The sequence below is a fragment of the Oncorhynchus keta genome, chromosome 24, assembly GCF_023373465.1.
Source record: "Oncorhynchus keta strain PuntledgeMale-10-30-2019 chromosome 24, Oket_V2, whole genome shotgun sequence".
Classification (NCBI taxonomy): Eukaryota; Metazoa; Chordata; class Actinopteri; order Salmoniformes; family Salmonidae; genus Oncorhynchus; species Oncorhynchus keta.
The window spans coordinates 21,127,435-21,140,323 of record NC_068444.1 but is presented as its reverse complement, the minus strand read 5'-3'; the positions used below and the strand labels follow the sequence as shown (position 1 = coordinate 21,140,323).

At 44.5% G+C, this 12,889-nt stretch overlaps 1 protein-coding gene across 1 annotated transcript in view; it reads right to left on the bottom strand.

Moving 5' to 3' along the window:
* The window catches only part of LOC118357698 (lutropin-choriogonadotropic hormone receptor-like), a 58,670-nt gene that overhangs the window by 11,326 nt on the left and 34,455 nt on the right, over positions 1-12,889 (bottom strand). The window contains exons 6-8 of the mRNA XM_052478423.1: positions 11,712-11,789; positions 11,275-11,343; positions 9,815-9,889 (exon numbers count right to left, since the gene is read on the bottom strand). Coding sequence (XP_052334383.1) covers positions 9,815-9,889; positions 11,275-11,343; positions 11,712-11,789 — 222 coding nt within the window. The remainder of the gene's footprint in view (positions 1-9,814; positions 9,890-11,274; positions 11,344-11,711; positions 11,790-12,889) is intronic.

Sequence of the window (12,889 nt, the reverse complement as noted above, 5' to 3'; positions counted from 1 at the left end):
TGGAAAATATTCGGGGATCATTTATTTCAGCTCATGAAACATGGGACCAACACATGTTGCATTTATATTTGTGTTCAGTATATCTTCAATACTAACGCTGATCTGTTCAAGTGCAATCCCTCAGCTGTGTTCCCTTTGTTATCATTCAAATCAAATCAAAGTTTATTTGTCACGTGCGCCGAATATAATCGGTGTAGACCTTACAGTGAAATGCTTACTTACAGGCTCTAACCAATAGTGCAAAAAAGGTATTAGGTGAACAATAGGTAGGTAAAAAAAATAAAACAACAGTAAAAAGACAGTAGCGAGGCTATAAAAGTAGCGAGGCTACATACAGACAGTGGTTAGTCAGGCGGAGGTAGTATGTACAGTGCCTTGCAAAAGTATTCGGCCCCCTTGAACTTTGCGACCTTTTGCTACATTTCAGGCTTAAAACATAAATATATAAAACTGTATTTTTTTGTGAAGAATCAACAACAAGTGGGACACAATCATGAAGTGGAACGACATTTATTGGATATTTCAAACTTTTTAAACAAATCAAAAACTGCAAAATTGGGCGTGCAAAATTATTCTGCCCCTTTACTTTCAGTGCAGCACACTCTCTCCAGAAGTTCAGTGAGGATCTCTGAATGATCCAATGTTGACCTAAATTACTAATGATGATAAATACAATCCACCTGTGTGTAATCAAGTCTCCGTATAAATGCACCTGCACTGTGATAGTCTCAGAGGTCCGTTAAAAGTGCAGAGAGCATCATGAAGAACAAGGAACACACCAGGCAGGTCCGAGATACTGTTGTGAAGAAGTTTAAAGCCGGATTTGGATACAAAAGGATTTCCCAAGCTTTAAACATCCCAAGGAGCACTGTGCAAGCGATAATATTGAAATGGAAGGAGTATCAGACCACTGCAAATATACCAAGAACTGGCCGTCCTTCTAAACTTTCAGCTCATACAAGGAGAAGACTGATCAGAGATGCAGCCAAGAGGCCCATGATCACTCTGGATGAACTGCAGAGATCTACAGCTGAGGTGGGAGACTCTGTCCATAGGACAACAATCAGTCGTATATTGCAAAAATCTGGCCTTTATGGAAGAGTGGCAAGAAGAAAGCCATTTCTTAAAGATATCCATAAAAAGTGTTGTTTAAAGTTTGCCACAAGCCACCTGGGAGACACACCAAACATGTGGAAGAAGGTGCTCTGGTCAGATGAAACCAAAATTGAACTTTTTGGCAACAATGCAAATCGTTATGTTTGGCGTAAAAGCAACACAGCTCATCACCCTGAACACACCATCCCCACTGTCAAACATGGTGGCGGCAGCATCATGGTTTGGGCCTGCTTTTCTTCAGCAGGGACAGGGAAGATGGTTAAAATTGATGGGAAGATGGATGGAGCCAAATACAGGACCATTCTGGAAGAAAACCTGATGGAGTCTGCAAAAGACCTGAGATTGGGACGGAGATTTGTCTTCCAACAAGACAATGATCCAAAACATAAGGCAAAATCTACAATGGAATGGTTAAAAAATAAACATATCCAGGTGTTAGAATGGCAAAGTCCAGACCTGAATCCAATGTGGAAAGAACTGAAAACTGCTGTTCACAAATGCTCTCCATCCAACCTCACTGAGCTCGAGCTGTTTTGCAAGGAGGAATGGGGGAAAAAATTCAGTCTCTCGATGTGCAAAACGGATAGAGACATACCACAAGTGACTTACAGCTGTTATCGCAGCAAAAGGTGGCGTTACAAAGTATTAACTTAAGGGTGCTGAATAATTTTGCACGCCCAATTTTTCAGTTTTTGATTTGTTAAAAAAGTTTGAAATATCCAATAAATGTCGTTCCACTTCATGATTGTGTCCCACTTGTTGTTGATTCTTCACAAAAAAATACAGTTTTATATCTTTATGTTTGAAGCCTGAAATGTGGCAAAAGGTCGCAAAGTTCAAGCGGGCTGAATATTTTCGCAAGGCACTGTACATGTAGATATGGTTAAAGTGACTATGCAAATATGATGAACAGAGAGTAGCAGTAGCGTAAAAGAGTGGTTGGCGGGTGGTGGGTGGGACACAATGCAGACAGCCCGGTTAGCCAATGTGCGGGAGCACTGGTTGGTCGGCCGAATTGAAGTAGTATGTACATGAATGTATAGTTAAAGTGAGTATGCATTTATTACATTTACATTTAAGTCATTTAGCAGACGCTCTTATCCAGAGCGACTTACAAATTGGTGCATTCACCTTATGACATCCAGTGGAACAGTCACTTTACAATAGTGCATCTAAATCTTAAAGGGGGGTGAGAAGGATTACTTATCCTATCCTAGGTATTCCTTAAAGAGGTGGGGTTTCAGGTGTCTCCGGAAGGTGGTGATTGACTCCGCTGTCCTGGCGTCGTGAGGGAGTTTGTTCCACCATTGGGGGCCAGAGCAGCGAACAGTTTTGACTGGGCTGAGCGGGAACTGTACTTCCTCAGTGGTAGGGAGGCGAGCAGGCCAGAGGTGGATGAACGCAGTGCCCTTGTTTGGGTGTAGGGCCTGATCAGAGCCTGGAGGTACTGAGGTGCCGTTCCCCTCACAGCTCCGTAGGCAAGCACCATGGTCTTGTAGCGGATGCGAGCTTCAACTGGAAGCCAGTGGAGAGAGCGGAGGAGCGGGGTGACGTGAGAGAACTTGGGAAGGTTGAACACCAGACGGGCTGCGGCGTTCTGGATGAGTTGTAGGGGTTTAATGGCACAGGCAGGGAGCCCAGCCAACAGCGAGTTGCAGTAGTCCAGACGGGAGATGACAAGTGCCTGGATTAGGACCTGCGCCGCTTCCTGTGTGAGGCAGGGTCGTACTCTGCGGATGTTGTAGAGCATGAACCTACAGGAACGGGCCACCGCCTTGATGTTAGTTGAGAACGACAGGGTGTTGTCCAGGATCACGCGAAGGTTCTTAGCGCTCTGGGAGGAGGACACAGTGGAGTTGTCAACCGTGATGGCGAGATCATGGAACGGGCAGTCCTTCCCCGGGAGGTAGAGCAGCTCCGTCTTGCCGAGGTTCAGCTTGAGGTGGTGATCCGTCATCCACACTGATATGTCTGCCAGACATGCAGAGATGCGATTCGCCACCTGGTCATCAGAAGGGGGAAAGGAGAAGATTAATTGTGTGTCGTCTGCATAGCAATGATAGGAGAGACCATGTGAGGTTATGACAGAGCCAAGTGACTTGGTGTATAGCGAGAATAGGAGAGGGCCCAGAACAGAGCCCTGGGGGACACCAGTGGTGAGAGCGCGTGGTGAGGAGACAGATTCTCGCCACGCCACCTGGTAGGAGCGACCTGTCAGGTAGGACGCAATCCAAGCGTGGGCCGCGCCGGAGATGCCCAACTCGGAGAGGGTGGAGAGGAGGATCTGATGGTTCACAGTATCGAAGGCAGCCGATAGGTCTAGAAGGATGAGAGCAGAGGAGAGAGAGTTAGCTTTAGCGGTGCGGAGCGCCTCCGTGATACAGAGAAGAGCAGTCTCAGTTGAATGACTAGTCTTGAAACCTGACTGATTTGGATCAAGAAGGTCATTCTGAGAGAGATAGCGGGAGAGCTGGCCAAGGACGGCACGTTCAAGAGTTTTGGAGAGAAAAGAAAGAAGGGATACTGGTCTGTAGTTGTTGACATCGGAGGGATCGAGTGTAGGTTTTTTCAGAAGGGGTGCAACTCTCGCTCTCTTGAAGACGGAAGGGACGTAGCCAGCGGTCAGGGATGAGTTGATGAGCGAGGTGAGGTAAGGGAGAAGGTCTCCGGAAATGGTCTGGAGAAGAGAGGATAGGGTCAAGCGGGCAGGTTGTTGGGCGGCCGGCCGTCACAAGACGCGAGATTTCATCTGGAGAGAGAGGGGAGAAAGAGGTCAGAGCACAGGGTAGGGCAGTGTGAGCAGAACCAGCGGTGTCGTTTGACTTAGCAAACGAGGATCGGATGTCGTTGACCTTCTTTTCAAAATGGTTGACGAAGTCATCTGCAGAGAGGGAGGAGGGGGGGAGGGGGAGGAGGATTCAGGAGGGAGGAGAAGGTGGCAAAGAGCTTCCTAGGGTTAGAGGGTTATTTATGATAAACAGAGAGTAGCAGCAGCGTAAAAAGAGGGGTTGGGTTGGGCACACAATCTCAAATAGTCCGGGTAGCCATTTGATTACCTGTTGTAATCAAATGGCTTGGGGGTAAAACTGTTGAGAAGCCTTTTTGTCCTAGACTTGGCACTCCGGTACGGCTTGCCATGCGGTAGTAGAGAGAACAGTCTGTGGCTGGGGTCTTTGACAATTTGTAGGGCATTCCTCTGACACCGCCTGGTGTAGAGGTCCTGAATGGCAAGCAGCTTAGCCCCAGCGATGTACCGGGCCGTACGCACTACCCTCTGTAGTGCCTTGCGGTCAGGGGCCGAGCAATTGCCGTACCAGGCAGTGATGCAACCAGTCAGGATGCTCTTGATGTTGCAGCTGTAGAACCTTTTGAGGATCTTAGGACCCATGCCAAATATTTTTAGTTTCTTGAGGGGGAATAGGCTTTGTCGTGCCCTTATCATGACTGTCTTGGTGTGTTTGGACCATTCTAGTTTGTTGTTGATGTGGACACCAAGGAACTTGAAGCCCTCAACCTGCTCCATTACAGCCCCGTCGATGAGAATGGGGGTGTGCTCAGTCCTTGTCCTGTAGTCCACAATCATCTCCTTAGTCTTGGTTACGTTGAGGGATAGGTTGTTATTCTGGCACCACCCGGCCAGGTCTCTGACCTCCTTCGTATAGGCTATCTCGTTGTTGTCGGTGATCAGGCCTACCACTGTTGTCGTCTGCAAACTTAATGATGGTGTTGGAGTCATGCCTGGCCATGCAGTCGTGGGTAAACAGCAAGTACAATAGGGGACTGAGCACGCACCCCTGGGGGGCTCCAGTGTTGAGGATCAGCGTGGCAGATGTGTTGCTACCTACCCTCACCACCTGGGGGTGACCCGTCAGGAAGTCCAGGATCCAGTTGCAGAGGGAGGTGTTTAGTCCCATCCTTAGTGATGAGCTTTGAGGGTACTATGGTGTTGAACGCTGAGCTGTAGACAATGAATAGCATTCTCACATAAGTGTTCCTTTTGTCCAGGTGGGAAAGAGTAGTGTGGAGTGCAATAGAAATTGCATCATCTGTGGATCTGTTTGGGCGGTATGCAAATTGGAGTGGGTCTAGGGTTTCTGGGATAATGGTGTTGATGTGAGCCATTACCAAAGCACTTCATGGCTACGGACAGGAGTACTACGGGTCTGTAGTCATTTAGGCAGGTTGCCTTTGTGCTCGTGGGCACAGGGACTATGGGGGTCTGCTTGAAACATGTTGGTATTACAGACTCAATCAGGGACACATTGAAAATGTCAGTGAAGACACCTGCCAGTTGGTCAGCACATGCCCGGAGCACACGTCCTGGTAATCCGTCTGGCCCCATAGCCTTGTGTATGTTGACCTGTTTAAAGGTCTTACTCGTCGGCTACGGAGAGCGTGATCACACAGTCATCCGGAACAGCTGATGCTCTCATGCATGCCTCAGTGTTGCTTGCCTCGAAGCGAGCATAGAAGTGATTTAGCTTGCCTGGTAGGCTCATGTCACTGGGCAGCTTGCGGCTGTGCTTCCCTTTGTAGTCTGTAATAGTTTGCAAGCCCTGCCATGTAAGACGAGCGTCGGAGCTGGTGTGGTATGATTCAATCTTAGCCCTGTATTGATCCTTTCCCTGTTTGATGGTTCTTCGCAGGGCATAGCAGGATTTCTTGTAAGCTTCCGGGTTAGAGTCCCGCACCTTGAAAGAGGCAGCTCTCCCCTTTTGCTCAGTGCGAATGTTTCCTGCAATTCATGGTTTCTGGTTGGGGTATGTACATGCAGTCACTGTGGGGACGATGTACTCGATGCTCTTATTGATAAAGCCAGTGTGTGGAGTACAGGAGATCGAGAATTTTTTTCCCTCTGGTTGCACATTTAACATGTTGATAGAAATTTAGTAGAACTGATTTGCGTTTCCCTGCATTAAAGTCTCCGGCCACTAGGAGCGCCGCCTCTGGGTGAGTGGTTTCCTGTTTGCTTATTTCCTTATACAGCTGACTGAGTGCGGGCTTAATGCCAACGTCTGTCTATGGTGGTAAATAAACTGCCACGAAAAGTATAAATGAAAACTCTCTAGGCAAGTAGTTTGGCCTGCAATCACAATATACTCTACTTCAGGGGAGCAAAATCTAGAGAGTTCCTTAGATTTCGTGCACCAGCTGTTGTTTACAAATATGCACAGATGTCTTACCGGAGTGTGCTGTTCTATCTTGCCGGTGCAGCGTATATCCCGCTAGCTGAATATCCATGTCGTCATTCAGCCACGACTCCGTAAAACATAGGATATTACAGTTTTTGATGTCCCGTTGGTAGGATATTCGTGATCGTACCCCGTCTTGTTTATTGTCCAATGAATGCACGTTGGTGAGTAGTATCGACAGTAACGGAGGCTTTCCCTCTCGCCTTTCCCGGGTCCTGACCAGGCATCCGGCTCTTTGTCCTCTGTACCTGCGTCGCTTCCTCTTGCAAATAACGGGGATGTTGGCCCTGTCGGGTGTTTGGAGAGTGTCCTGTGCGTCTTGCTTGTTGAAGAAAAAAAATCTTTGTCTAATCCGAGGCGAGTGATCGCTGTCCTGATATCAGAAGCTCTTTGTCTAATCCGAGGTGAGTGATCGCTGTCCTGATATCCAGAAGCTCTTTGTCTAATCTGAGATGAGTGATCGCTGTCCTGATATCTAGAAGCTATTTTTTGCCATAAGATACGGTTGCAGAAATATTATGTACAAAATAAGTTACAAATAACGCGGGAAAAAACACATAATAGCACAGTTGGGTGCCTGTAAAACTGCTGCCATTTCTTCCGGTGCAATTTTTCGACCTGCAGATGGGCCTTTTCTGGGATTTTTTATTTTATGAAACATGGGAACAACATTTTACATGTTGCGTTTATATTTTTGTTCAGTATAGATTACAGCATGCCTTTGCCAACAAGCATCAAACTTGTTTTATTTAACTTTTTAACCTCTTCAACCTATGGGGGCGCTATGTCATTATTGGATAAAAAGACGTGCCCGTTTTAAGCTCAATATTTAGTCACGAAAAGATGCTCGACTATGCATGGAATTGACAGCCTTGGAAAGACAAAACTCTGACGTTTCCAAAACTGCAAAGATATTATCTGTGAGTGCCCCAGAACTAATGCTACAGGCGAAACCAAGATGAAGTTTCATACAGGAAATGCCCCAGATTCTGAAGGCGCTGTGTTCCAATGTCTCCTTATATGGCTGTCAATGCGCCAGTAATGAGCCTGCCCTTTGTGTCGTTTCTCCAAGGTGACTGCAGCATTGTGACGTGTTTGTAGGCATATCATTGGAAGATTGACCATAAGAGACTACATTTACCTGGTGTCCCGCCCGGTGTCCTGTGTCGAAATTATTGTGTAATCTGTAGGTCCATGCGCCTTCCATTTCTTCAGAAGAGAAAGTCTGCCACAAACTGCCACAAAGGATTTTATCGTCGATAGATATGTGAAAAACACATTGAGGATTGATTCTAAACATCGGTTTGCCATGTTTCTGTCGATTATTATGGAGTTAATCTGGAAAAAAGTTCGCGTTTTAATGACTTAATTTCCGTTTTTTTCCTTACCCAAACGTGATGAAGAATGATGAAGAAAACGGACCGATTTGTCAACACAAATAATATTTTTTGTAAAAACGGAACATTTGCTATCTAACTGAGAGTCTCCTCCTTGAAAACATCTGAAGTTCTTCAAAGGTAAATGATTTTATTTGAATCCTTTTCTGTTTTTTTGTGAAAATGTTGCATGCTGAAAGCCAGGCATAAATCCTATGCTAGGCTATCAATACTGTTACACAAATGCTTGTTTAGCTATGGTTCAAAAGCATATTTTGAAAATCTGAGATGACAGTGTTGTTAACAAAAGGCTAAGCTTGAGAGCAAATAGATTAATTTAATTGGCGATTTTCATGAATAGTTAACATTGTATTATGCTAATGAGCTTGCGGATAGATTTACACAATCCTGGATACAGGTTTTTTTCGTAGCTAAACGTGACGCAGAAAACGGACCGATTTGTCAACACAAATAATATTTTTTGTAAAAACGGAACATTTGCTATCTAACTGAGAGTCTCCTCATTGAAAACATCTGAAGTTCTTCAAAGGTAAATGATTTTATTTGAATCCTTTTCTGGTTTTTGTGAAAATGTTGCCTGCTGAATGCTAACGCTAAATGCTACGCTAAATGCTACGCTAGCAATCAATACTGTTACACAAATGCTTGTTTTGCAATGGTTGAGAAGCATATTTTGAAAATCTGAGATGACAGTGTTGTTAACAAAAGGCTAAGCTTGAGAGCAAATAGATTCATTTCATTTCATTTGCGATTTTCATGAATAGTTAACGTTGCGTTATGGTAATGAGTTTGAGGCTGTAGTCACGATACCGGATCCGGGATGGCTCGACGCAAGAAGTTAATGAATAATAATTAAGAAACCTCTCCAATCAGGATTAGACCCACCCGTTGTATAACACAGCATAAACCACAAGGTCTCTATGATAACAGGTCTCAGTAGTCACATTTAGTGTCCATGTAATCTTTACATGTACTGTATAACTAATGTGTATCTTTGACATTTCCAGTTCTAGATGGGGAAATAGGAAATACTGGGGCTCCATAGAGGTCAGTGTGGCAGGAAGAATCCCACCGGGCACACGAATAAAATAAATTTTTATTTGTCACATGCTTCGTAAACAACAGGTGTGGACTAACAGTGAAATGCTTACTTACGTGCCCTTCCCAACAATGCAGAGTGAAAGAAGATAACACATAATAATAATAAAAGTAATAATACTGTAGATACACAATGAGTTGGCTATACGATAACTTGGCTATATGCAAAGGGTACCAGTACAAAGGATACCAGTACAAAGGATACCAGTACAAAGGATACCAGTACAAATGGTACCAGTACAAAGGATACCAGTACAAAGGATACCAGTACAAATGGTACCAGTGAGTCAAAAAAGGTTTGCGCAAAAAGGGTCAAATATTTGGTTAACTATTTAACTAAATTTAGCAGTCTTATGGCTTGGGGGTAGAAGCTGTTCAGGGTCCTGTTGGTTCCAGACTAGGTGCATCGGTACCGCTTGCTGTGCGGTAGCAGAGTGAACAGTCTATGACTTGGGTGGCTGGAGTCTGACAATTTTTAGGGCCTTCCTCTGACACCTTCTGGTATCGAGGTCCTGAATTGCAGGGAGCTCGGCCTACAATGTACACAATACCCTCTAGCGCCTTGCAGTTTGATGCCAAGTAGTTGCCATACCAAGCGGTGATACAGCCAGTCAAGATGCTCTCAACGGTGCAGCTTCAATACTTTTTGTGGATCTGAGGACACATGCCAAATCTTTTCAGCATCTTTAGGGGGAAGAGGCGGTGTCATGCCCTCTTCATGACTGTGTTGGTGTGTGTGGACCATGATAGATCCTTAGTGATGTGGACACTGAGGTATTTGAAGCTCTTGACCCTTTCCACTACAGCCCCGTTGATGTGAATGGGGCTGTGCTCAGCCCTCCGTTTCCTGTAGTCCTGGTTGAATCACGTTGTTTCCACGTCATTTCAATGAAATGATGTGGAATAGATGTTGAATTGACATCTGTGCACAGTGGGATGATTATGTTATAGGAATGGACTGTATTGAAGGTGAATGTTACACAAGAGTTCTCTAAGGAATTATTCACTTACAGCACAGTTGGCCCTGATGCTCCTTCAAAGGCATCTTCATGAATGTTCCTCAGATACCTGTTGTCTTTCAGAATCCTACACGAGAAAACCATCACATGATACACATAGTATTAAATCATGTTTGTCTTTATCACAATGGAAGTTATATACTTGCAATAAATGAGTGGAATATGGGTGTTTTGCTTTTGTATTCTGATGTTTGACCCTTTTGTTTTCTCTTCTCTAAAACCTAGTAGTTTTTCTATGGATGCCCGACAGATCCTCAGCTCTACTAACTAAGCTTTGTTTGTTTAGACTCATGTTTTTATGATCACGTTTTTATTATTTTCAATTAGGTACACAAGACAGAAAAAACAGCAGTGTTTTTACAGAGTCATAAGTTGATGAAAGAGAAAATGTTTCTTTCACTCACCCCATGTATGCGTCCTACAGATATTTCCATGTTTATAATGTCCATGAATGATAACAGCCACTGCTGTCTGCTTAAAGAATGAGGAGCCTGCCAACGTGAAGCTATCATCTTTTTGGCTGTTGTTAATCCAGCCAGCCAAATACGTTGCTGTTTGACAGATCGGTCTAAAGTCATGTCCTCATTTGACAATAAAATAGATGGTGAACATTTGTAACCATTATGTCAATGAGACCGGATGAAACAACCAAAGAAACGTAAAACCCCTGGGCACTCACAGACCATATGAAAAAATTGCCAGGAGCCCCCTGAGGGTACAGTGAGCAATTTGGGGATTGTCTGGCTTTCACCTTGAATAGTTTGCATGGTGTGCAGTAAGTTATATGGGCAACATTGTAATGTATCATTTGGTGGTTGGGGTTTCTTGAGGAAAAGTATATGTTGGACAAAACCCTTTTCCAATTAGTCACAGTACTACACACAGAGAGGTCTTTCTTCCACGATGAATGGGTAGGGATTGGATTATGACTCATTTTCAGAGAATGTAATTTAGAGACAATCCCTGGCTCCCAGTGGGTGGGCTGATGACCAAAATCCATAGATTAGGGCCTAATGAATTTATTTCAATTGACCGTTTTCCTTCTATGAACTTTAACTCAGTAAAATCTTCGAAATTTTTGCATGTTGCGTTTCTATTTGTGTTCAGTAAATGAATGTTTAGACTCATTGAAAGCGATTCTGGCGAGATCAAGATGTTGCATCCCGCCGCCACAGCGTGGCACAGGGTAAAGTAAACAACATGGCACCCACTCAATGTTGTGTCTTCCAAGATGTTATTTTACTGGTACATCGAGTTTCTTTGATTAACCAAGCCTTTGACACATCTCTGAAGTAACAGCAACCAAGGCTTAGCAAAAACCACAAGAGCAGCTCCTGTTTAGATGTTGTGTGAGTGCTTGCACGTGTTTGTGTGTTCAGGCACTTCATTGTAAGAACTGAAACTAAGCAGGACGCGGAAGAAGAGGTTTATTATTTGAGAGGAATTACGTACAGTTTATCCAGCGTTGTTCCGTTGAAAGCGTGCGACTTGATTTCCTTGAATCCATTTTTTATAATTTTCCTGAAAGAAACATTTTCACACATTTAATTTCAATTGGTTGTTATCAGCTTGACCGATTTACAATTGCTTACATACAGCAGTAATGGATTGAAAAACATAATTCACAAGTGCTGTCCTAAACCCTGGATTTGATGAAAATTATCATGGTTACCGCAATCAATTAGATGAGATTTAATTAAATCAGCAGTGAAACAATTCTTACATTAAACAACCAGATGAGATCTTTTTCTCATCACTGATCTGAACACGTGGTGAGACAAAATGAAATCTAAGAAATGTATTCATTTTCTCACAAAAATTGGATATCCTATAGTATGGCTGTTTGGAGTATGGCTCCAAATAAGTAATAGTATTGGACTCATACTCACATGTACACACTCTCCTCTGTGATCCCTTGAAAGGCATTGGCAGGTATACTGTGGAGCTGCATGTTGTCTCCCAGCTCACTGCACACAGAAGAGAGAAGAGGATAGGGGAGAAGAGAAGAGGATAGAAGAGAAGAGGATAGGAGAGAAGAGAGCAGAGGATAGGAGAGAAGAGGATAGGAGAGAAGAGGAGAGAAGAGGATAGGAGAGAAGAGAGCAGAGGATAGGAGAGAAGAGGATAGGAGAGAAGAGGAGAACAAAGGATAGGAGAGAAGAGAGCAGAGGATAGGAGAGAAGAGGATAGGAGAGAAGAGGATAGGACAGAAGAGAAGAGAACGGGATAGGAGAGAGGAGAGGATAGGAGAGAAGAGGATAGGAGAGAAGAGGATAGGAGAGAAGCGGATAGGAGAGAAGCGGATAGGACAGAAGAGGATAGGACAGAAGAGGATAGGAGAGAAGAGGATAGGAGAGAAGAGAGCAGAGGATAGGAGAGAAGAGGATAGGACAGAAGAGAAGAGAACGGGATAGGAGAGAGGAGAGGATAGGAGAGAAGAGAGCAAAGGATAGGAGAGAAGAGAGCAGAGGATAGGAGAGAAGAGAGCAGAGGATAGGAGAGAAGAGGAGAGAAGAGGATAGGACAGAAGAGAAGAGAACGGGATAGGAGAGAGGAGAGGATAGGAGAGAAGAGGATAGGAGAGAAGAGGATAGGAGAGAAGAGGATAGGACAGAAGAGGATGGGACAGAAGAGGATGGGACAGAAGAGGATAGGACAGAAGAGGATAGGACAGAAGAGGATAGGACAGAAGAGGATAGGACAGAAGAGGATAGGACAGAAGAGGATAGGACAGAAGAGGATAGGACAGAAGAGGATAGGACAGAAGAGGATAGGAGAGAAGAGGATAGGAGAGAAGAGGAGGGGAGAAGAAGAGGATAGGAGAGAAGAGGATAGGACAGAAGAGGATAGGACAGAAGAGGATAGGACAGAAGAGGATAGGACAGAAGAGGAGAGAACCGGATAGGAGAGAAGAGGATAGGAGAGAAGAGGATAGGACAGAAGAGGATAGGACAGAAGAGGAGAGAACCGGATAGGAGAGAAGAGAGGATAGGAGAGAAGAGGATAGGAGAAAGGAGGGGAGAGAAAATCAGAGAAGAGGATAGGAGAGAAGAGAAGGGGAGAGAAA